We start from the raw sequence: 26,025 nt of genomic DNA on the forward strand, positions 1-26,025 counted from the left end.
TCAACTCACTAAAACTAGTACCAGCAAAAGGGGACAACAATGACAAGTTACACAAGACTAATGATAGTGGAAATAAAGCATTTTTAAAGCAAATTCCATCCAAGAACTACATTAAAATTATGTGCAAAGCTCAGGGCTTCCTAATATTTTGGTGGATTCATACTGAATTGATTCTGCTTTATCCACCATATGCTGAATATGTGTTCATGTTATTACAATACTAACTGTGCCTCATTTTGTGCAGAGACTGATGGGTACTAGAGGGGAAGAAAACCCATAGTGATAGTAACTACTGATACTGCCCAACGGATCTAGAATTCTATTGCAGAAATTAAAGATGCATCAATGAGCAGAAAACTGATATTAGTGGAAAAATACAGTTAAGACAACAGCTTTATGTTTTTTTCCAGAGAGCTTCTGTCAGGTGTTGTCAAATTGGTTAAACGTTTCCCTACAATTTATGATGTCTACACTCTGCTGTTGACCTGACTGTTGGCCATTCAGAACATGCACAAATCATTTCCAACTATCAAGGCAACATAAACTGTGCTTTGAACATGAGGTATTATAAGAACTCCATGAAAAACAGGGCCCTTCTTGTTTCCATGTTAGCCATGTAAATGAGTTACTTGGATACATATGTGTGTGTGCCTTAGGGCATAACCTGTTGCACAAAACTGAACTTGTGCAATTTAAGTGATTCCAACCTTGAAAGTGACAGAAGAACAATTATGCTACTCATCTCCCTACAGCCAGCCCAACACTGAAGGAGAAATGAAAGGAACTGTGCTTAAGAAAGAGGAAACCAGCCCAAAAGAACACAAATTAAGAGATAAAAGACTCTGGGATGAAAAAAAATCCATTTTAGTACCAACTTAGGTATTGCATATGAGGGTACCGTTAATAATTAATAATCATTTACTTCTAATAACAATACATTTCTAATGCCTTATACTTCATGTTTTATGTAAGTTCTTACTCTCTTGATTTAATGTTGTACTGTTTAATAGCACCCTTTAATGACAAAAAACCTGATATGATAGACAAAAGTTCTGAAAACAACTCAAATCTTAATTCAGAACATGTTAAAACAAGTTAAAAGGGAAGAAGTTTCCTCCTGGAAACTGAATCTGTTTATGGCAGTAATAGCAGTTTTGTAACTTGATGAAGTACTAACACAGTGTCACTCATTACTTGTAATTCAGGTTTATGATGTACACTATACAAGGGATGCAAAGTATCAGTTACACCTGACAGAACCTCAACCAGTTACTTTAGGATTAATAGAGATCATAAGCCACCAAATTCAAGTAGTCATGTTCTGCCTTTTTAATTACAAAAGACGTTACTAGTTACTCTACTGTGTGCATATCAGTTGCCCAATTCAGCCAAGAGGGTGACTTCCATAAAGTAAAAGGTGGGATTTTTACCAGGCCTCCCATCATTCAAAAAATGTGAAGATTTATAAGAAATCATTCACATGGTAAAAAGTTTTGCAAGTAAATCATTTCTGTTTGCAGTATACATAAATATGAATAAAAAAAAGTAGAAACCAATGATTTTCATAGCTTAAAAGAACAGAAGAAGCCTAACTGAATGGAAAATTAGAGGCAGAAAGAGTGTCCATCCAATGAGAATTAAAAAAAAGTTAGGAAAAATATAGTATATTCCCTCTTAAAATGAAACAGCAGTGACAATATAGAAATATTGAGTTAAAATGACCCATTTTCATGGAAAAAATATTACTTCTGCATTTTTGTAGTAAAGTCTGCTATTCATGAACTTCTAATTGAACAGATTAGAAGTCCAGAAAATTAAAGTGCTCAGCAGGAAAACCTCATCTCATAATTTCAGTTACATATAAGCCTATATGGCATATTGACCCTTCTTGTTATTGGTACATTACTAAAATTAGTACCTTTACCCACAGATGGTTAACAAAATTAACTGACAGAGTTGTTTAATCACAGAGAAATATATGTGAACTGTGCAGGACAGCTGAAGCTCAACAATTCAAGAAAAGGTGGCAAAAAATAAGTGATATCTTACTGCAAGCCTAACCTAAGCATACTATAGAGCTCTCATGAATACATGTCTGAAGAGCTCACAGCACTTAATATATCCAATTACTTTCTGAAGTAGGAGGTGATTTTGCTTTCTAAGGGTTAACACACAGGACAAAAATTCTCCAATATCTCAAACTACAGCAACCACTAACTGCATGATTTTGAATAATCACATTGTCTCTAAGCCAATTTACTGGCTTGGAAACATTTTACAATGTACATGCATTGACAGAAATAACACATACCTTCCCGAGTGTTGAAATGTTTAATTAATCAGTATTTAAACTCCTTCAGAGGCTCAAGCATTAGAAGCTGTACAAACATGACTACATACCCAACAGCCTTCTATTTTGCAGCAGTAGCACTGTTTGGAAGATCCTCAGATAGTTCCTATTTGTCATGTGTTGGTTGGTTTCACAAAACAGTTTTGGTGTGTGTGAACTAGATAGAAATCAGAGGAAACTAAAATAGAAGCTCTGCTCCAGGTGCACACCAAACACACCCCAAACCCTAATGGAGAAATAAAGATGTGAATCAAGTATCACTCCTTCGGATAGCATAAAACCACATGTGCAGGGAAATGCTTGGTTCAATACACCAGAACAAATCTAGTCAAGAGTTAAACAGCCAAATTATATGCAGTGTATATGAAGGGGTCCCAGCATCAACTACTATCTATAATCAGGCCTTCCTGCACCAAATAACCTGCTAACAAGTTCAACCTGTGAAGCACAGATCTGCTTTTTCCAGATCAGTCTTCAAAGACCACCTAGCATGCAGCAGTTCACAAAAAAACATTAACTGTATTAAGCATAAAATAAAGTGAATTAATGATTTCTTCCACAAGTTCCCAGTCTTTCAGATTAAAGAAGTCTGACATGAAACACTGTAAACAGTTAAATAACAAAAAAGTGACGCTAAATATGAATGAATGACAATTCTCACACAGTCAAAAAAAAGATACAGATCTCAGACTTCTTAAAGGCATACAGATTTGAGCTGATTCAGCCAAATGGAAAGAAGGAGAGGAATAATTTCTGAATAAGTACACACTAAATTGATTGATTCTTCTTTGAGAAAACACAGCATGCAGTTTTAGAAGGCTGGTCTTGAATGTATTCCCAGCCTTAGCAAAAAAAAGTAAAAGCTTTTCCTGGATAGAAACGGTAACTTGGAACCTTCTTCAAATGGCAAATGTTGGATTTTGCATCTTACTTCTACGAGGATGGGAGAGAGAGAACGTAACAGCAGTATGACCAAATCTGTTCAGCTGTTATATGTTAAGTGACAAGCCCAATTTTAAAGTCAAATTGTAAACACATTTAGTGACTTAAAACAAAAAAGTTCAAAAAAAGTAAGATGGGTTTTCTAATAGTAGTTAGAAGGTATACTACTTCCAAGTAAAATGGCTTATAAAGGATTAATTGTGGAACTACTAGCATGTTACACAACTGCAAAAAGTATTACAATTCATAACCTGAGCACACACGGTAATACCCCCACTTACCGCAACTGTTTGGTCAAGTGTGTGCACAGAGCTTCCCATGAATCATGGCCAAAGCATACTTATTAAAACTTTTCTTACTGTCAAACCCATCTGCTAGTTCAAACCAAAATTAATTCAGTGTTAAGAAAAGTTTGGATGAACTCATTTTATTGCAAGGTGTTTCTTCAGGTTGCACCCCACACCCCCCCCGCAAATAACTTACTGCAGATAATTCCATTCTTTGGAACCTGCCAGACATGGTGCAGTGATCAGAAGGTCTGAACACCCTCTGCAAAGAGGATCACAAAATGGTTGAGTTTTTCATTTTTCTTCACCCATAAAAAAAATGCTGTTGACTGCACATAACATAGGACACTATTTACTTTCTCATATGAAAGTATACCTATACTTCCTTAGAAAGGTCCCTCCTTTGAGTAACTACGCTCACAGATCTATTAAAATGGTTACACATTAACAGACTCATAACCATATGGCCAAACCTCACCCATCAGATACTGGCTGAAAGAGAAAGCTTTAAAAATTGTCCTCCAAATCAAAGCTTCCATAGACAAAATAATTTGACTTTACTCAGCTGATATACAGGCTGATGAAGACTTGGAAATAAACCACGACACTCAACCCTCAAAAAAAAGCACATCCATGGTTGTAGCCTTTTGTACAATTACTCTGGATAAACCATTAATCTCCACAGGCAACTACATCTGTTAATTTTAATATATACCCACGCAAAAGGAAGATTTCAGAAAAGTACATATATTTGTTATGATAATGTAAAACACACAAAGATTCCTTGGTCAGATCAAAGAATTACCTAGATTTTTACCTGTGCCCTCTCCCAAAGTTGTTGTTTTCCTTCCTCATCAGGATTACTGAGCAGCAGAATCAGAAAAACACTGAAATTCTGGTGTTTAACTATGCTCTACCTAGTAAACAAAACACTATCATTTGTACTCCTAAACTGAACAGAGATGAATAATGAATCATTGAACAATCTGATTCCCCACATTTGTCCAATCAAGGGAAATAAGGCAGTTACTTCCTAAGTCTTCAGCGCAGGGCACAGCATTTCCTAACAATCTAATTAAAAGCCTTTACTATGCTTGTTCTTTCTGCCCATTTCCTTTTTCTAGGATTATTCTGGGATTCATTGTTTTACCCATTAGCACTAATCATCAGCCTAAAGCTTTTGCTGTCCTCTCCATGGATGTACTTCTCTCATCCAGCAAAGAAATACTGAAACCTCCTGCCATAGAAGCCAAAACCACTTTCAGGAACTTCTTATGTAGATTTTTAGTTGATGCAAAATCCAGACCAATAATTAAGTCTTACTGTGAACTGAAGGATCTCTTGTGGATCAGATAAACACCTGTGTCCCATAAGACTCCCATGAAACAAACCCTAACCTAAAAAGAAATAGGAGCAAATCTTATCCTACACACTCCTTCATTCTTTTTAAGTCTACAGTGCAACTAAGACCACTTTTTTCTTATGTGGAAGAGAAAAACCTCACAGTTGCTTCCCATCTGTGTGCGTAAGATGCACCTTCCAAGTTCCTGAAAAGCAGAAAAAGTAATTTCATTTTGTAGTACGCTGGCATAGACATGATACAGAAACCTTCAATCATAACATCTAGCTCCACTGAAAGAAGCCTAGGTTGTAGGAGACATTGTCTTTTAAGAGTGGTCATACTTTCTCATCAATCTACTGCTTCTTTATATCAGATCCAAGGCATGCACTGACTATGGAGGATTAGCATCTTCTACAGTAAAGCTTTACTTTTCAAGCAGGTTGCTGTTTCTGAGATGTGTTGCTTTCGACATTTGTAACATTTCTAGTAAGAGCTTAAGAGCTTTGGTATGATGCCCTGAATCCTTTAGCAAATCAATTGTTTAGTATTAAATGCTTCCATCTCTCAAAAGAGACATAGCCATAAGAATAAGCCTCGTGGAGGCTTACAGCTGTGAGATCAGATGCTGGAATAGGCTGCGTGGGTATCTTTCCTCTGTACTGAGGAAAGCTCTAGTTATCTCAAGCTACTTTTGTGGCTTCACAGTTTGTTTCTGTTCATCTGAGACCTGATATCGACTTAAAATGTGGAAAGTCCAATAAATTATGCCAATAGAAAGAAAAAAAAAAAAGAAAAGAAAAGCTTTGTTTTCTCACAGCAAGACAGGAGGTCTACTGTAGGACACACCACTGTCTTCAGTGTCAGGACTTCTTCCTGGTCCAAAATGACTCAAGTCTACTAATAGGTTAAGCCTGAGATGAGCATTCTTGCACTTACAGGTCCTCAAAGACTACATGCTACAACACAAACATATGTTCAGAAAGCTTTTCCCTCCCCTCAGTCAGAAATAAGTATTTGTCATCTGAGACACGATTCCACTAAAAACCAGACCATTACTTAAACAATTTCATGACTCCTGTAAAGGAAAAAGGTATGTAAGCCTCACCACACTACATTAAAAAAGGAAGGATTTGCATATCTTTTTTTTTAATGCCAGGAGCAATCAACAACTATGGAAGAATCAGATCCTGTACAAAGTACCTGAAGAAAAAAGATTTTCATCTCTGAATGGTGGTAGTTCATGTGCTGACTTGTTTTAATCTCAGAAACAAGTGACAGAAAGTATCAGAAGAAATGCATGGCCCTGTATTCTTCAGAATTCACATCAACACATAATTAGAAGACCATTTGTTCTCAAAATTTAACAACCCAAGGTAGCTGGTACCTGATCATCTGACAAGAAGGATGAAAAATCCATAAACTTAATGTCAAGCATACTTTCTCATGTATAAGGCCTGCATCTGTGAAACGTTTAGACAGCAAAAGAGTATTTAGTGAAGTGCCTACTCCTTGACAGTGCTGCTCGTAAGAACATGATGATGATGTAGTATGTATTGGCTAGGAAAAAATGCAACCATACTTAGCTTTGATACAGATACCAGTGAGGCTTTGTTAATTTGGGACTACCATTTATTACTTGCTTGTTTTTCCAAACTCAGGCTGTCTCCCTGTTTCTCTCCCCAGCCCATCAGAGCAGAGATGTGAAGGGGAGGAAAAGAAGGGAAGAAGCAGGAAAGGGTATCATTGTAGAAACAGAAATGCATAGCAACACACTACAGAATCCAGTAACAATGCAGATATCATACAGCAACAGGCATTAAACAAAGTGCTTTTAAAAAAAGTAAAGAGTTTATTCTCCACCTCTCTGTTATATCTGCAGAGCACTGAAAAAGACCTTTTTATGGACAGTTGATCTCCATCCCTTTCCCCTTCCTCAATAAAAAGTGTATTGTCACTGTGTTATGCACGACATTAGAAAAGCCATCACCCCTATGACCTGGTCTTATTTTGTGTGCTTGCAATGAACTGCCCAAGATTGTTAGGAAACTACATAATTCCTTTTGAAGTTGTGGAGTCAAATTCTGGAGGAATCTAACTGCCTCCAAACAATTGCTCACCCTTGTTGGCTTAAAGTATTTGTTTTCCAAAATAGTGACAACAATCATTAGATTTTAAAAACAATCCATACAGGAACCGCAGGCAGCATAGAGCAGCAAGGACTAAAACATTTTTCTGTTGCAAAGGCATCCTGGACCAGTAGCCCCTCCCAAGGCAAGGGCAAAAGCAGCCCACTGCGCACACACTTGTGTCATTTAAATAACAATAGGAAAAAGTAGTAGTGCATAAATAAAAAAAATTAAAAGCTTCTATATAGATGAATAAACACTTTAAATGCAACAGCCATCAAAATCTTAGGTTTACCAATGATAGTACATTACATACTTAGCAACTGAAGTTGCTAAAATTAAACTGAAGAAGCCAGTCACATGTTATTTATTCCTGTAACTGTTATACATAAGTTTAACTCCTCCAATTTCTAATGCAACGATCACTAGAAGCACTCTTAATGGTGTTCTATGCCAGTATTTTGGTATCTGATCATGCTCATATCAGTGAACACACACACATGCAATAAGACGACGATTTTATGCTTTGGGGAGTTTGGATTTGGTTTGTTTTTTTTTTTTGCTTGGTTGTTTTGGTTGTTTTGGTTGGGTTTTGGGTTTTTTTTGCGGGGGGGGGGTTGTTTTGTTATCAAGAATCTAGTCTCTTCCTAGGGTGAATCCATAAGACAACTTTTCTTAATGGAGGTCAACTAACAAAAATTCAAATTATCATGAGATCTCTTCAAATACTGATCTAGATGTTGATAATGAATCCTTCCATGGATTCTTTCTCTTCTTTATGGTTTAAATGTAAATACTGACTCTGCAATTGCAAAACATGATGTATATTGGTATGCCCCAATTTCTTGCAATCAGTACAGAAGTTTTTGGTGTATAGCCCAAGGTTATGAGTAGGAAAAAAAATAGTACAGTTCCCTCAGGATAAATAAAGGAAAACAGACTATTTAATATTCTTTGGAAACAAAAGTGACTGTACAAAACACAACACAACTGGGTATGATTGAGTTACAAAGCATTTCAACAGTAAAAAGAATGATCACTAAATCAAGGGTTACTTTGGTGATTTACTATGATCTCCAAGTTACAATGGAGCTTTACAAAAACTGATCATTGCTACCTGCTTCTCAAAGCTGCTAATATAACCAAAAACCCCATTTCTGCTTCACAGTCCAAGGTACTACTACTGCAAGCACTAAGCAAATCACTTAGATATAACAACTGGTATCGACACAGAAGGAAACTACACTTTGTCCTCATATTTTTTCCACTACAAAAGGTGACTCTGGTCTTTCTGAGAGGGCCCAATATAAATCTGCAAATACTATGCTAAAATATACTTATGTAGACCTTGTGGGTTATGAAACTAAGTTTTGCTGAAAAGACTTTCTTTTCAAGGTCTAGTAATTGTTATCTTCAGATAAAGAAATGGAGATACATTTATTATCCGCTACATTCAGTAGATGCAGTCATTCTTTCCTCTGTTCATCAGATTATGCCAAAAATTATACAGAAAAACAACAAAGCGTTACCCATGCAGGAAAAAAACCATAGTGTAATCCCAAATAGCTACGCTTACCTGCTGATAAACCATTGTAATCTGATTTTCTGTCGAGGAGCTCAAATGGCCACAAATCACTGTTACTGAAAACACTGGTATTTTATTGTGTTCACTAAACACAAGTGTATATACGTAAAATGAATTCAAGGGAGTTGTACACTGGAATACCTAGAGCACTACCAAGTTTATTCTCTTTTTCCCTGCCAGCTGATGCTGAAGTGGCATTTCACAATGTTTCTTTCTCCAATTACTAATTCAGATAGCTGGCATGACTGCTCTTGGTAAGTTATCCAACACAGTAATCACTTTCAGAGTGCAGAAATGTCTCCTCTAAACTCTTTTGGTCTCTAGCTCTTATCTCAGAATATACACACATATATATATATTTATCCTAAATACAAAAGTTTCTCTGTCTTACTAATGTCTTAAGAGTTATACAGACTGTTAACAGGATCTTAGAGACCTACTTTGCTGAAAGAAAAAATTTTTTTTTCACCTAACAGTTTAGTTATGGCAGCCAACTCTGCTATATCATCTTCAAAAGCCTATGAGGCTTCCTAATATCACCAAATTGAAGAGAGTTAAAAAAAAAGCTCTATTTCAGTTTTTGGCCTTGGAAGCATACACAAAGACTGGCATACATATTATTAGTACAACTTCAATCCTTTTGCCATGGACTGGCAGTTCCATCAAAAGTGTTCCTCTCCTTTCTACTGAAATCAGTACCGCATAGAGTAAGACAGACACATGAGAATACTGGATTTGGTATTAGAAAGCTGTAATATCAGTACAAAGCTGCTGCTAAATGAACTATAATGTAGGAGTACCTCTGTGCTATTGCTATCATCTATTACTGTTTAACTGTTCACTGAGTGACTAAAAGGAAGCCTGTTCCAAACCAGAGCCTTACAGTTTCAAGCTACCTAGTTCGTACTTTAGAAAGTAAGAACACTTAAGGGAAAAAGTTAGCAACTCAAACACCAGAATTATGATAATGCCGAAAGAGACAATGGCTTCTAGAGAAATACAGTAACACAGACAAGACTTGTCAGAAATATAAATACTGAATGGTGGAATAATCCACTGCAACCCTAGTTAGGAGTGTATGTCTGAACAGTCTCCATACGTAGCAGACAAAGAATTATAGCAGAAAGTCTGCTATATCAAGTTCTGCAGAATTTAAAGTAATCCCTCCCCCAGCTTAATAGCAAAAAGCACAGTTAAACTACTAAGTTCAACAGTACCACTGACGTCACCCATTTTATTACAAGCTGCTTTTAAGTTGGTAGTATTCCCCTTGTACGTTTAATGGATCAAGTAGAGACCAGCTGTTCAGCCTATGCTACCGTTCAAAGCAACTCAAGGTATTAGATTCTACCTCAATAGGAAACATGGGAGAAAAGGAGCATTGGGGAACCTAGATAAGCACAAAAAGTCTAATTTTATTTCCTTACAGAATTGCAGAAAGACAGAACACAGAAGGCCTGTCTCTTGGGCAATTACATGACAATTTTTAAAGTCACTACAAAGTGCTGCAACTTGATAAATGCCTCAGTTATCAAGCACTCTTGAGGAGATAGTTTTGAGTTATTCTAAAAGACAATTAAGTCATAATTTCATGCTGCACCTGGGGAAAGACAGAGGGAACCTTAAAGCTGGCAGCATTCTAGAGAGCCAACAGACATCTGCCATTGAAAGAATTATTTAAGTGTAATGCTGTGGGATACAGATAATGCCTTTAAGCAACGACTGTGGAACTGCATATCGCACAATTAAACATCCATAATGGGAGAAAGTTTAGCTTTCTATCAACTAATAAGCAACTCGGGAATGGTGCTAGTATTAGAATGACACAGTACTAAGACAAATAAAAACTTTTATATATATATATAAAAAATTAAAAAAACAAAACCAAAAATTAAATCAATGGAGAAGTAAGAATTAATCTGATTTTCAGAGGAAGAATGTATTCATTAGAAGCTCAGCCACTCTCACAACAGCAGCACCCAGTGCATTTAAGAGGCTAACACATGGACAACTATGTTTTAAAAAGCGAGATGCTCATTCCATGCTACTTTGAAATGGAGAGTACTTCTGACTCTGGAGAAGAACGCTGATGAAATGCTGGAGTACACCCAACACACTTCTCTATCACAATAAAATAGAATGTTCTTCAAGTGCTTACCCCAAGCAAGGTGAAATTCCTTTCAGAAATATTTCCTTGTTTAAACTCTCTCACTCAGACATCCAAGGCCTCTAACCACAAAAAGACCACAGAAATACATCAAAGTAAAAAGATGTTTTCAGCAGTACCACATTACTTCAGCTGAAACATAAATCAGATCTTAAACGTAGATCAGTCAAATGTGGGAAATTTCAATGCAGGGCATTAGACATCAAATTTGCATTGCACTACTTATTTTAAGGGACAATTACCTTGTCAACTGACAGGAGTTCCTTTGTTCTTGAGTTCCACATAGTCCACCATGGTGCAGTTTTTAGGGAAATTATTTCTATTGAAGTGCAAAAAATACTCACTGTCTTTCCTTCCCTCTTCTGATGAAGAGGTTTCCAGGGAAACTTTAAACCACACACACTAAAAAAATTATTTTTCAACTCAGAAAAATACAGTTTCTACTAAAGCATGCTGAGGAGAGAGATACCATGCCAAAAACAAGCTCCTGTTTATTGGCTCCATCAGTTCCTCCTTGGATATGCGTATGTTTGTTAACCTTTGAGAAACCATTTGCACTCTCCTTCTGGCTTCTTGCAAAGTATAATTTGTTAACTAATCCAAATTGCACTGAAAACTTGTATTTTTCCAAGAACCTATGTTAACTACAGGAATACTTTCCATGTTTAGTTTTGAGCTCTTCAAAATGAGATGACAATGACATTCACCATTTATGAAAAGAAAGGATTTTCTGGCTCTTCAGTATCAGTAACAAAGGATGAAAATAAAGTTCAGCATATGCTACACTCCACAGCTGTAGTATTTGCTCAGAGTAGCTGATAAATACAGCTGTGCTGCACCACAACTACTGAAAACACCACAACTGACAAGACTAAACCACTGTCAACCACTGTCGGTATTATATCCAAGATATCCCTGCTACCTGTTGTCATAAGAAGGCAACTAAACAAAAAGAGATGTGACTGCTTCAGCACAGGTAGCACACTCTTTAATCTCCCTATTCATTCTCTGATCTTTATTGAATCCAGAAGATCACCTGGAAATCAGTAAGCAATACATCAATAATTATGATTTATTTGCACATGTTCCCAAGAAATGGGAAAGGAAACCCAAAGACACCAGTGCATTTTTCACAGGAAGCTGAGGTAACAATCAAACAGAGCTCACGTTTTCACATATTTTTTAACAACTTCCAAAACTAAGAGGAAATCCAATCATTCAAAGTTGAGGTGACAAGAACAGCAATAAAAAAAATACAATCAGGGACAATCAAGTGCCTGTAGAAGAATAAAGAGCCAAGACCACAGCAAAGAGATTGAGATGACTATCAGATAATGGCATGAGTCAGCCAGCATCTTGGCTCCATGAGTTGAGTCAATTTTTAACAATGCATTTGGCCCTAGCTAAACTTAAAATAAAGCACAAGTTCTGCACATGCGAGAAGTCTTTATTAAAAGTGATGCACTGAAATACTTGTATTGAGGTCTAAAACAACAGTTCCTGCAATTGTACTGGAACTCATTTTATGGGGAGGGTGGAGGGGTAACGAAGAGATTTTTCTGGTCCCCCAACAGATCAGAGAAATCCCTTGTTCAGTGTCTAAACAGAGAAGTCCGTTTAATTACAGTAAATCCTATTAAACTGATCTTCCTTAAAAAGGGCTGAAGTGACCAACTCCAAGAGGCTATAGAAGACATAATGAATTCGGAGTTTAATTAGGACACACTGTTAGCTAACTATAATCTATTAATTAGCATTCTTAGTTTTTACAGCTCATTGCAATAATACCCTTTTACTTTTAAATTGCACCCTTCTTTTTTTGGACCAAAGTTATACAATTCTACCAGTGTGGTAGTAATTATAGTGATTGCCTGGAGAACAGTGGCCTGGAAATATCTGTAAATGTTTAATTAGGGGATAAAGGAAAGACGAGGGGAAAAAAAAGTGTGAAATAGAGGAATCACTGTTCTCCAATCTATACATATTTAGTAACCGCTTAATCCATTCTAAACCATACATTCATTGCATTTTTCTTGCAAGATTTCCACAGCATCCTCAAATGTCAAAACTGATTTCAGAAAAAGTCCAAGATATTCTCTTCAGAATATTAACAGAACAGAACTTAAAAATTAAAAGAATTTGAGAATTAAAATACTTACCTGCAGCTGAAATACAAAGAGCATCAGAAAGTTGAGTAAATGGTATTCCATGTATTCATTATTCTGGTACTGTACCACTATAACTAAAATTTTCACTGGATTACTCCTTCTAAGGAAATCCTATTTTGCAATAAAAATTATTTAACTTTAGGTTTTCTTCACTCCAAGAAGACATATGAAAATGAATACAAAATGTCGCACATGTTAACAAATCCCATGTTGTGATATTTACCTTTTGGTAAGAATACAGCTATAAAATCACATGACAAGTTCATTAAATTATTTCATACTGACTCAGGAAAAGCAACTTACTTTCTTCAACTCAGTTCTTTAAAAAGCAAAAAGAAAATCACAGACCACTTCAGTGTAGCACATTATGACTAACCAAAAGCAATCTACTATTTAAGACAGGTCACCTGAAAGCAGAGTATAACATGTCAAGTACTACCAGCACTATTTTTTTCCTCCAGCAGTTTTCCTCTCCCCTCCACCTTCTAAAGCAAATCTTAAAAAAAGCGCTGCCTAAAATAGCAAGTACACTTTAAGAGCTTCAAGAACATGATCATGCTTGAATTATGGAAACTATTTCATTCAACTTCCCTGGATATTTAAAAAACTCAACAGGGGAAGTAATTTTGTCATGGTGAAAGCTGACTTACATTCCAGGTAACTTTTAGAGTTGGACACTGGGCTTGTTTTCCATAAGAGTGGTGAGGTTTCTTACCGGAGAGTCCAGAGAGATGCCCAGCTCGCATTTGGCCATAAACAACTAAACAGGAGGACGCTAACTCAAAGACAAGTAGCTACTTCAGAATTAAGCTAGCAAGAAGGTCTAGGTGGGAAAATTTTAAAAAAGCTTTTAATAAGTAGAGCTGACTACAAAGAGACCTCAATTTTAATCAACCTCTCAGTTTTATTCTAATTTAGGGATGCTTTTAAGAGGGGCAAGACAAAAGAACTAGACACCCAAGATTCTCTCTTCTTCTGCCTATTCTCTAACTAGCCAGACCACTACAAAAAAAACTGTAGGGTGCTTTATAATAGTTGCATAGCAAGATATGCACAGCTTATGACAAAAGAATAGATGAGCAGGTATTAAACAGTGTTACTTAAAACGTAGCCAAGAACACAATTTATATCTGTTTGTGAAAACTTCAGGTCTGGAGGTTTTAAGTGGAGCTCTAAAATAAGACCGATGTAACGTGAACTTTGTTTTATTGGCAACCTGTCAACATTCAGCAACAGTTCAGTTGTATTTGGGGTCAGCAGTTAGTACATTCTGCATCTCAGAGAATGCTTCAAGAGGTAAGCGCTATAGAAATATTAATTATGAACAGGGTAAAATACTTCCAAAAAGAAACTGAGTGGTTAGCATCAGTCCTAGGAAAAAGAAACATGACACACACAAGGAGAAATGAGCACTCAAGAGGTGGCTTACAAGTCTGACTAGAGACATTTAAAAAGAGGCTTGCAAGTTGAAAATACATCTTATTCATACCAATTACCTGGGAAAAGCACCAATATAATTTAGCTGCTTAAACGTGACATGCAAGTTTATTTAACTCTTTTAATCAAGCTACTGCACTAACACAACAGTGACATTAGATGACAAACCTGGTTTTCTTCTTGCAAAACTCTATATTGTTCCTTCCAAATGGTGATTTTTGAAGCTTCATCTTTCCTCAGAGCTCTCTCCTTTTTTAGCTCAGGACTCCAGAAGGTCTTGATACTGTTCATGGAAGAACTCAGCTTGCTTTCCTTCACCTCCACATCCTTACGAAGCAGATCATTTTCCCTTAATACTTCTTTGAGTTGTGTCTGCAGATCCATTATCGTGTTATCCCTGGCCTGGCGCAGTGAGTGAGGCACAGTGGATGCCATGCTCACCGGAGGGAGATGGTGCTCTCCAAATGCAATAGTATCACTGGCAACTCCACTACTGGCAATGTTAGGGCTGCTACCCATTGCAGTCATCCTAACACCATAAGGCAGCCGCCCCCCAGATCGGCCCAAAGTCATGGTGCTTTTTGGGGTGTCTGCACCCACGTTCTCATGGTCACTTAGATACATAGGGCCAGACGTAGCATAGGCAGCATTTAAGGACTGAATATTTTCCATAGAAAGGGTTTTCCCACTGCCACCCCCAGTACTACTCCCAGAACTGCCTCCTGTACTGTTGGTTCGACGATGGCCCAAGCGTGGTGACCGTGGCAGCCTTGGTGAACGCCCTGGACTCTGGTTGCTTGGCTCAACCTTACCAACTGACCGAGCACTTCCATACATGATTAAGCTGGTGGTGTGAGGCAATTAGATAGGCATAAATCAGGAATGAGAGAAATCGTGTTAAGTTCTTCAATGGTTGTAAGTCAGCTTAAGGCCAATCACAACTTGTAACAGATCCAGTTGTCCATCTTTGAAGTCATGTGCTCATGATGTTCAGGACCGTATCTGTATCAATAAGAGTAACATATTAAAATCTGTATTGATAAAAGTAACATACTAAATACCTAGTTTATCACCAAATACTTTGTCCCCCAGGAAAGTGTATTCTACTACCTTTATACTTCTCCAGCATCTTTTCAATTCCCACTCACAAAAAAGCAATCTTTTATTTAAACCCCAGTATTTAAACTTAAAAAGGAACTTCTATTCTTGCTTTTCTGTTGTTATATTATCACAGTAAAGAGAGAAAGGAAAAAAAGGACCCGTTAATTTTCAAGCCATAATTTTGTTGGTCATGACCTGAACTCTACAAAAATTGTCTAACTTTTTTTCCTATTTCTACCTGGCCCTAATTCTTTACCTTTCTGAGTAAGAGAGACTATCAAAATTTAAAGCCCATTCAGTAGTATTTTTTTTCCTTCAAGCACTGCTGACTTCCATAGGACACAGTTTCTAAACCCTGTTGCTGTGAAAATAATCCTGCAAATGGGAAGGTAGTAGGATGGACTGAAATGATTCCAATCATGATATCAACTAGCAGGTCCCTTTAGTGTTGCAGTCAGCCCTCCTTCAAACTCAGAAGTCAGAAACAAAACTAAGAAGAATCGTGAAATCATTACTGGCCACAAAGCTTAAGCAAGTATAGATACAACTCTGAAAGAACAGCAATCACACAGTAATGGGACCAACGAGGTTAAGAGAAACAAGAGAATCACCTGCACTGAAAACTGGTTGCAGCCTCTTATTTTGTCTCAAACTGGGGTTCAGTCCTAAATGTGACTTAAATCTTTGTTCGGGTTAAGCAAAGATTTCAATCAAAATACACTTCTCATTAACCAGCTCAGATAAATTCCATTAAATAATACCATTCCAACAGCAGGGACCTCTTAAAACACAGAACAGTATGACATCATCATGTTGCAGTTCCTCCTCCCCTCTACTTTTCTTTAAACAAGAACTCTGGTAGCATATGCAATAAAATTCCTTATTTTTGCACTATAACATCATGCCATTCTACAAGCGCTAGCAGGTAACTCTTTAGTACAGGGGGACTGGGCTGAGACCACTGTTAGCAGTCAAGATCTAGTAGAGGAGCAAGAAACAGGGATGAAATCCACTCTTGTGACTGAACTACTGCACTGTAGAACTACTCCCACTCTACAGTTCTCACTTTTTTTTCCCTAATTATTCCAGTGTAAACTATTTCAAGTCACTGTTGGGCTCAAATGAAATCAAAACTAGAACACTGAAACATTCCTTATCTGACCTCTCCCCATTCGATGAAAGAATACCAGATAGTGTCCAAAGAGCAGCAGCATCTTCTATATCCCAACATCTTTCCTTTCACACCAGCTTTCATCTACCTTCGCCTTTCGCTCAGAAGTTAGGTTTGCCAGATATTAGGAATCAATTTTTCCAAACTCTATGGCATGTTTGTGAGGTAATAATTGGGCAAGCAGATGAAAGATTAGGCTTAAGAGAGGAATACATTTACAAAAATAAATTGTAGAAATAGTAAAAGTGGGTGAAGGGGAAGAGACCAAAACATAATATTGCATAAAATACTGGAAAAGGCTACAAAGAAAAAAAGTAAAAGCCCTATGAAAAGTTACAACGTTTTTCCTTTCAGAAACAAGTTAGTATAGGAAAAGATACAATGAGAAATAATTTTAAAATGTTTAGTTTAACCCCAAGTTTTAAATGGAAAACAAGATCAGACTAAGCTAGCATTTTTTTTCATTTTCACACTATTTCATAGAAGATACAATAGCATAATTTTACAAAGCTCGTGGAAGCTGATACTGTTTTGTGAGCAGTCCTCAAGAAGTTCAAGTGCTCGCTCTCACTTTCTCTTTTTTTTTAAATGGCAACTAAAGCTAGCAACACTATTGCTGCAGAATATTTTAAAACACATATGTAAAGGAAAATAGGCCAAGGAAAGATAGCCAGCAGCATTAATAACTGAAGTTAGCTACCAAAACACCACCTACAGATTTATTTATTTTTTTAATACAAGTCACAGATAAGACATTTCTTCTATTTCAGCTACATATCCTTATGCAAAACAGTACAGAAATATAAACTATGTAACAAAGTCTACAGTGTTCCACTGGAGTTGCTTCAATAAGCAAGACACTGTGCCCCAGATCTGGAAGAAAAACACTGCTTCCAAATAGAAAAGCTATTTCAGACTAATCTCACTGTTTGAGATATCAAAATGCTAAAAATGCTGCTATGACACCACTTGAACACTCAAAACACGCCAGATATGATTTCTTAGACACTACATAAAGTACATTTAATGAAAGCTTGCATTCACGAGGATTCTCTTGAAAATTAATCCAAATCACAGCACTTAATTCATTTGCTAGAAACTCACCACAGTAAATCAGTGCAAACACTCATTCACTTAAGAGCTTTAAATAAATTTAACTTGAACCAAAAGATTAGACGTTTTACCCTGTGCGATTTAGTTAACGCACTTTCCCCCAAAACATTAAGTTTAATGTTGCTAGAAGTATATTACTGTTGCATGCCAAAGTATCACCTAGCAAAGGGCTTAACAAACGTATGAGAAGTGCACAAAAGATTTTAGATAATTTCTAATGAGTTAATCACCCCCAAAATGGAAAAAGTGTCATTTAAATTCATGGAATTGCTTTCTCCTTGCTTTAGCTAACATTTTGTTAAACTATTAATAGCTTTTCAAAGAATGAAAGTCACTGATGTCCTCAACAGAAAAGTAGCTTCCTAGGCAGCTGAAAGGAGCTGGTACCACAGCAGGTGCTGTGCAGTAGCCATCTTCTAATATACCTGGCAGGCAGGTTAGCCCTCCTCCACCTGAAGTGGAAACACCAGTCCTGTGCTAATTCAGCTCTAAGCTTTGTTTCACAGGTAGGCACTATCCCCTCTGTTACTCCAGGGGAAAAAAAAAAAAAAAAATCAAATAATTCAAGGTATGAAAGTCAACTGCTAGAACTAGCTGTTGATTAGGGTTAGAGAAAGGATTCCCAGAGCAGGCACACGTGAAACTCAGTGAGAACAACTCCAACATCACCGCTATCACTGCCACACATTACACTGCACTCACTTTTCAAAAGCAAAGCCAAACAAAAACAGTAGACTAAGAAAAGAAAAAGCCTTTGGAAACAAGCAAACGTAACCCTCTAGTATTTCTCTTGAAATGAGGACTTTAATTACACCATTGTTAGACTTTAAAATTGTGAATATTCCAAATATTAACTAAATACACCCTTCCAACCATGAAGCCAGTTTCAGTATTTTCACTGACACAGAGATTTGTCATGGTTCAAGGAAAAAAAAAAACAAACCCAACTATGTTAAAAGATAAATCTTGACCTTCTTTTTTTTCCCAATTTTTTTCTAGTAGCATTTATCGCCGGCCATTTCACTTTGTTGCTATTAGGAATCCATAAGCAGAAGTAAATATTAAGACAATTCACAGTAGGAAATATATCTTTCATCTGAAAACAACAAAGTGAAGGCAGTGACAGAAACATCTTTTCTCATTCACAATACCAATTAGTCAGGAAGAATAAAGAGTTCTAGTTTCTGTCCAGGAGTCCAAGCAAAATTACACACAAGATTTCTTTCAGATAGCAACATAACCAAAAAAGTTATTCAACATTCTGACCCACACTAGCATTTTACCAGGAATCTCAGAAATACAATCTCTTATCTCCATGAGGCCAACATGCAGCACTGTTACTTTTTTCTTCTTCCACTGTGACCCTAAATTTAGTCACAAATCATCCCTTAACCTTACAAGGATGGTGGTAAACCACAAGGAACACTGTGCAACTGTGACATGAATGTATTGACCACTTGTCCTTTGCAAACTCTCCTGTAGGTTTCAAAAAACCTTTGGTCCTTTCTGCCAACACAGGAACCCTTACCTAAGATTACAAAGAAAGAGACTATGAACTGCAAGTGTTTAAAAAAAACAAAACCACTGAAGCCAGTGCTAAACCATTTTTCCTCAAGGTAGCTTGCATATCTTTACATTTATGAAACAAAACTAACAAAACTGTCTTGTTCACTAAGAGAACAAAAACTTCAAAAGAGCATCTTATCTGCAAGCCAAATAAAAAAAAATCCGCCAAAATTAACGTCAGCCAAAGTAAAAATTTCACATAGATATCTAGATTAGCATAGCAGCTTTGCAAGTACAGAGACGTACAATCAAACTGCTTTAGTATTAGTTGAAAATGCTATCTAGCAATTATAAAAAAGCTTGAAAGAAGGACTATCAGAAGCATAAAAAGGAATAGATGAGAATTACACAATACTGTAGAAAAAGGTTTGAAAAAAATGACACTTATGAACATATTTTCTTTATGAAAATGATAAAATAGATAACAGTACATCCTGCCTGAAGTGTCAGCTAAGAAAAATGTCTTCTAAGATCACTGGTAACTGTCCAAAAACACTTAGACACTATGAACTGTGAAAAAAGTTTATAATCTGACAGTAAACATTTAAATGTACTACAGTGCAACTTTTGGCAACTAAAATGAATCTGTTTCGTTACAACAGCCTAGTCATAGCCAGTGAAAAGCAATGGAAAATCAAGCCTCCTTCAAAACAGCAAAGCAGCTACCACTCCAAGAAGTACAGCAATATCCAGAACCATAAATAAATGAAAATGGTAATTCAAAGCAGCATGTAAGCTGGTTAACTCCTGCATCAGAATTTAACATGCTGAAAGAATAGTAAAATGCAATCTGCACGACTTCTGGCAGATTTACTTGTAAGGCAATTATAAAGTGAGAGAGAGCAGGAATAGGTACACTTGTCAAAAGATCTGGTGGTTTTCAATAAGAGTTGTATTCAGGCATAGTAGAAATGTAAGAAATTCTGGAGGGATAACATTAACATCAACTTCAGGATAAAGAATCCAATAAAATGAGATGTGTTCAACAATGCTGTCACACTCAGACCCTATATCTAGTATTTCATGTGAACCAATGGCTCAGAAAGCAGACATTCCTGGCTACAGCTGACAGAAAATGGAAGGTTCATTAACACAAAGTTTTGTTAACCTCTGGAGGATCTCTCTGTCATATAAATATATGATGCCTTTCCTATGTCCCCCTACTCCAGGACAAATGCTAATACCACAGTAACTACTTCTAGGTAAGGAAGCAAACCAAATACAGAAAAAAATACTGCAGAAATACAGGGAAATCCCTGCTTATGTTTGTTAAAACAAAAAGAGTTTTGGAGTAACTTCTGCAGCCTTCAGCAAGTAACATTTCCTCTGAATTTCTTTTTTGCAGTTGCTGTTTGGGACTGACACCGGCTGACAGACAGCAACATTTACGGAGTCAACTCCTTAATAGTGTCACTGCCTGATAGTCAGGAATGGGGCAGTCTGATCACAAAATACGCAGGCAAGCACATCTTGCAGCACACTGACCCCTCTAGTACCTCCCATCAGCATAATGGAAGCCACACACCCAGCTCCCAGAAGACTGAACTTTCTTGTAGCACCAATCCCTGTCTGCACAAGGAAAGCTTTGAATGTCAGTTCTATAATAGCAACAGAAAGTCAGCCTTTACAAGAGCTGTCTTAATCTGATAAAGCAGTGTAGCAGACACATTAGACTTCACTAACAGAGGTAGCAATTGTTCACATTTTCATAATTAATACCTTAATAGTTAATCACAAGTAAGAACAACTAGATTATACAATGGGACCTGGACTCCAGGATGGAGCAAGGAAAAAAGAGAAAGATAGCATTCCAAAACAGGAAAAGCTTATATTCCAGTAAAACCCTGACAAATATCTTTACCCTGCAATTCAAATAATGGGTACGATGAGAGAATAGACAGGATTCACAACTTAGAGGTGTGTCAACCAAGAGGAAGACAAAAACCCCTGAATTCCTAATACTTTCTGGTGCACACCACAATTACAAAAGCTAAGGTTGCTATACTACTTTACATAAAAAATGTGAAGTATCTATCTTAGGACTATAATGTAGATTTTAGATTTAACTAGTTCTGGAAAGTAAGAAAGCTCGCTACTTTTCATGTTAAATTAATGACTACTACACAAGAAAACAACAGAAGAAAGTTTACTTTGGAAACTGTTTGCAAGCCAGCCAATGCTGAACACAAGGCATTGAACCCACAGAATTCAGGGTTGTTTATCCATATCAAAATATTCTAATCCTCATGGCCTTGACAGCAAGAAAGCAAAAGGGATGAATGAAATTAAGATGGAAAAAATACGAAAAGAGAACTGTTCATATTATAATTGATCCTCATTCCTAGATAGTGCATGAGTAGAGGCCAAACACCAACATCTATTTATGTCCAATCCTTTTTAAAGGTAGATTTGGGAAGGGGGGGAGGGGGGTATTAAAGTAAATTCACCATCTGCAAGTTCACTGAAAGCAACAGTGTCCTTGTTCTGTTTCACTTAACATGAGAAGACAGGAACTGATACTTTCTCCCGCCACACACAGAGAAATCTTCCCAGAAAAATACCTCAAAAATCCCTGATAATCTTTAGGTGACTGACATATTGAAAACTACGTTTTGTAAAAGGTAGGCCATCAACCCTGACCCTAACATTTTGAGGAAAAAACCAGCAGTTATTTGTCAAAGCAGTGTTTTGTTTCTAAACATAAATTGACACTCCTGTTACACACTTTTTAAATTTGAAAGGTGAACATAAATGGTACACATACACTTCAAATCACCACAGAACATGGAAACATCTTGATTATCTGTCCTTTTTAGATACCATTCTGTTTCCCATTCTTCTCTCCCATTCCTACAAGATATCCCATCCAGAATACACTACCTGTGAGTCTCTAAACAAGAGGCAGAAATATTCATCAGCTTCCTAGTTAATTTGTCTCCCACAAGTATACATTTCCTTTCATGAGATCTACTTACTCCACAGGGAATGCAGAAGATGACAGAACATGCTCTACTCTATAGCAGCTTCTTTGCAAAAGCAGTTTTAACTGACATCAGGTTTTGTTTCTTATAACTCCCATAATTCTTGATATCAGCATAAACGGTAGACTTCCATCACCACAGCTTCATTCCTTTAGATCTTCTTTCCCAGAACACACCACCACAAAACCAAAAAGTCTCACTATTATAAAAATGCATGTATTTCAGCTAAATCTTTATTTACTCATATTTATAAACTTTGTGATACACCATTTGCTCATAAGGATTTTTTCCTAAAGCTGTGGAGGTCAGCCTCAACTCAAGCGAGAACAGGAGGTGCTACTGATATTTCTTAAGGCCTTACCTCATCTCACTTGTTAGACTAAAATGGTTCTGCTCACAGTACACTAAGAGTTAAGATGGTCACTAACTCTGGGTGCACAAGCAAGTTCTTTCCCTTTGTCAGGTTGCTGTGTACAAACAGAAATTTTTCTGTCTTCCTCCAGAGACTGGGGCACATATTTCTTAACACTGTTTGGACATCACACTTAAAGGCTTCCCAGGTATAGCAGAAGTTTTGGATACTGTTCCAGTGCCGATTCTCTCTGATAGCTTTAAGTATTTCACTGGCAGCATTGAATTTGTTACAAGGTGATTAGCACATGGTGCAGATATACTGTGGACCCTTGTCAATTCCTGGTTCCTGCCTGGATTTACTGGGATTGGACCCAATGACCCATGTGGTCCCTCCCTGTCCTACGTTCTTAACACTGACATGTGTAGGCAGGCTAGGAAGGTGCAGCAGGATTTGTTTTGTGCAATGAATGGGAGCTGACTAGAAGTCTCTAAATTTAAAGCAGATAGGAAATACCCAGGAAAAATTATCATGTGTCTTTTTCCTTTTTGAAAAAGTCCAAAACACAAGAAGCAACAGGAGTCAGAACATGCACATAAACTTCCTAGTGATGAACTGATTAAAATAACTCTCATTTCTTCTAATTGCCTACGAGACTGAAGACCTGTGGACATTAATTTTCTGTCATTGCATGGCTAAAGAGTTTACAGCCTGATTTTTAGAGTATACAGTCAGTAAATACCGTGTTTGTATGCACAGTTGTTTCTCTTTTCCCCCCAGGTGGCACGCAACCAACCTCCCAATAGTGGAAACACAATGCTAAAAGTGGTAAAGATATTTCAAAAGCCCAGAAGTACCTAGAAGCACTACTGAATCCATGTAGACAGCTAGCCTAAAGTCACCATGGGTAACATCACTATGTGAAGCAAAGCACGCTCCATCTACAGGATTTCCATCATAACCTCGCCCTGACAACAAAATTACATTAACGATATTGACACAACCCACATACTAGAAAACATCACTTTTTCTAAATCAGCATTGGATTTTCTAGGATCTCATGCTCTACCACTGCCATAAGGCAGCCCACTGCATGCCACAGAGTTAAACTCTTGGCTTAAACAGGGACTAATTCATAGCATCCTCATCACCCAGAGTGTTCTTACAGCAGAGTAGCCAGCAAGGTTCAAGAACACATATTATTGTTTCTTAATTCTAGCAATCGGTCTGATTATTTAAAAAGCTGCATGCGTGCATGCATCCATCCATACATTTCTGAGGGTACCATACATTTCTGAGCATACCACACTTGGATAAAACAAGCCAGACCTTCTAAACATACTACAATTTTCAAGTGGCTTCGCCAGGTAAGTGTTGTAACAAACCTCTCACACAAGAGAGGCTTTGGGGGGAATAGGCTTGAAAACAGTGAAGGGTGAGGGGAGGAGGGGTAACAATGGGAGAGTATCCTGCTTCACAAAATAAGGAATACTAGCAAAGAACTCGCACACTGGTTACAATAGCATGGTGAAGTATTTCTATTCATACAGCAACACAGATAACCGCTACCAGAAACTGAGAAAGTGGCAGATTCAGAAAAAAAACCCCCTACCTTTCTTTCATGACCAAGATTTGCAATTCAATAAAAAGGTACAGACCATGTAAATACCAAACCTCTGCTTTTTTGCCAGTCAGGCCATTAGCCAGATGTTAGAGATGAAAAGTTATGCAAACAGAATCTCATAAAAGCTTGTGACAGGATCAAAGAAACAATGTTAAGACTTATGAAAAACACGATGCTTTAATATAGCCCAAATAACAGAAACCTAAACTGAAGAAAACCTGCTAACATCCTTACAGTGGTTTGATTACAGCTAAATTGGTTTCCAAGAAAACATGGAGAAAGTTCAAATTATATCAAACATTATGACAAACTCATGTTTTACCCAGCAGATCCCAAGCTTTTTCTAGCTGCAGCCCCTCTTGCAGCTTAGTAGATTCAGACAATTCCAAATTTCTGGATGATATAGTAAAGTCAAATACTTGACTATTCAGGGAACTGCTGTTCTGGGATAAAGTTCTGAACTATGCCTCTGGAACTGAACTACATTCAGTACAGCTGCCTCAGTTATTTAATAACTACTGGTTTAGTCCAAATATTTCATTACTGAAAAAAATAAGTTAATGTACTACCAACTTTGCTCATACTAGCATGGGCACGGTAGTGATTTTTCTCTTTCCATCTTATTTGATATGGCTGTAAGGGTGCTGACTCATAAGTGACCCTGAATTGGGGCACGCATCTGAGCTGCTGCAGTTTTCAACACAAAATACAGGCTATGGATCACAGTAGCTCAGGAGTTGTATGTTCAGCCACCTACTGCTATAGATGCAGTAACCTCTGGGAAAAAAGGAGGGCAGGCAGCTGGTGGAGGTTACCGCTCCTAGCTGAGTTGCTTAAAAATGACAACCTTTCAGTCAAACCCGACAACTTTTTTTGATTACAACCTGTTGGATTTGAGGTAACATATTATCCAGCAACAACCATCCTGCGGTCATCAACATGCCCCCCAAATGAGCTTGGATAAAGTGTTAAACACACATTGTTCTTCAAACCAATTCTATTTCTACCCATTTGCTTTCACTCTCTTGGCTTCCGTACTGCTTTCCCTCACCACCACCTCCAGAGGTGTCTCTTTAAGTCTTTTCTTCATATCGCCTAATCTCTCCCATTTCCACTGGGGTTTAATTTTAAACCATTTCACAGGATATCAGCATGAACCATAATGTGAACTTCCAGCATGCATGTGACATTCCATATAAAATAAATTGTATACTTCATAACTAAGATTTGTAGTCCACGTTACAAACGAGACAGATGTGGAAAAGACAGCAATTCCTGACACATGCTTAGGGATGGCAGCAGATTCAGAAACAAAGCATCGCGTCAGCTAGCGCTTACTTTGTAGTGGATGTAATAAAAATAAATGAAACGCGACTGTTCAGCACTCACAGGGGAAAAAATAAAAAGTGCAACAACGCCGCAAGGTCTAGGTAGAAGACACCGGTCACCATTACCTCAGATGATGCGACTTAAGACAACAAAAGCGTGCGCTTCCCAAGGACGGACTGAGAAAACAGGGGCGGAAAAACACGATTCGGAACGCGCACGGGAAGAGCACGACGGACTTACTGTACGAGGCAAAACCAGACCCCACCCGGCGCACAGCAGCCCGCCCCGCCGCACCACCACCACCACCACCAGCAGCAATGCCCGGCAGGACGCGGGCCCGCTCGCCTGCCGCCGGCGGGCAGGGTGATGTGGCCATCCCCGCGG

The 26,025-nt window shown here is 37.6% G+C and overlaps 1 protein-coding gene across 1 annotated transcript in view; it reads right to left on the reverse strand.

Moving 5' to 3' along the window:
- The window catches only part of ERC1 (ELKS/RAB6-interacting/CAST family member 1), a 294,179-nt gene extending 269,157 nt beyond the window's left edge, over positions 1–25,022 (reverse strand). The window contains exons 1-2 of the mRNA XM_010566193.1: positions 24,882–25,022; positions 14,573–15,406 (exon numbers count right to left, since the gene is read on the reverse strand). Of these exons, the coding sequence (XP_010564495.1) occupies positions 14,573–15,241 (669 nt within the window). The 5' untranslated portion in view covers positions 15,242–15,406; positions 24,882–25,022. The remainder of the gene's footprint in view (positions 1–14,572; positions 15,407–24,881) is intronic.
- Between the last annotated feature and the right edge of the window lie 1,003 nt (positions 25,023–26,025).

The sequence above is a fragment of the Haliaeetus leucocephalus genome, unplaced genomic scaffold (genome assembly GCF_000737465.1).
Source record: "Haliaeetus leucocephalus isolate CR32 unplaced genomic scaffold, Haliaeetus_leucocephalus-4.0 Scaffold206, whole genome shotgun sequence".
NCBI classification, from domain to species: Eukaryota; Metazoa; Chordata; class Aves; order Accipitriformes; family Accipitridae; genus Haliaeetus; species Haliaeetus leucocephalus.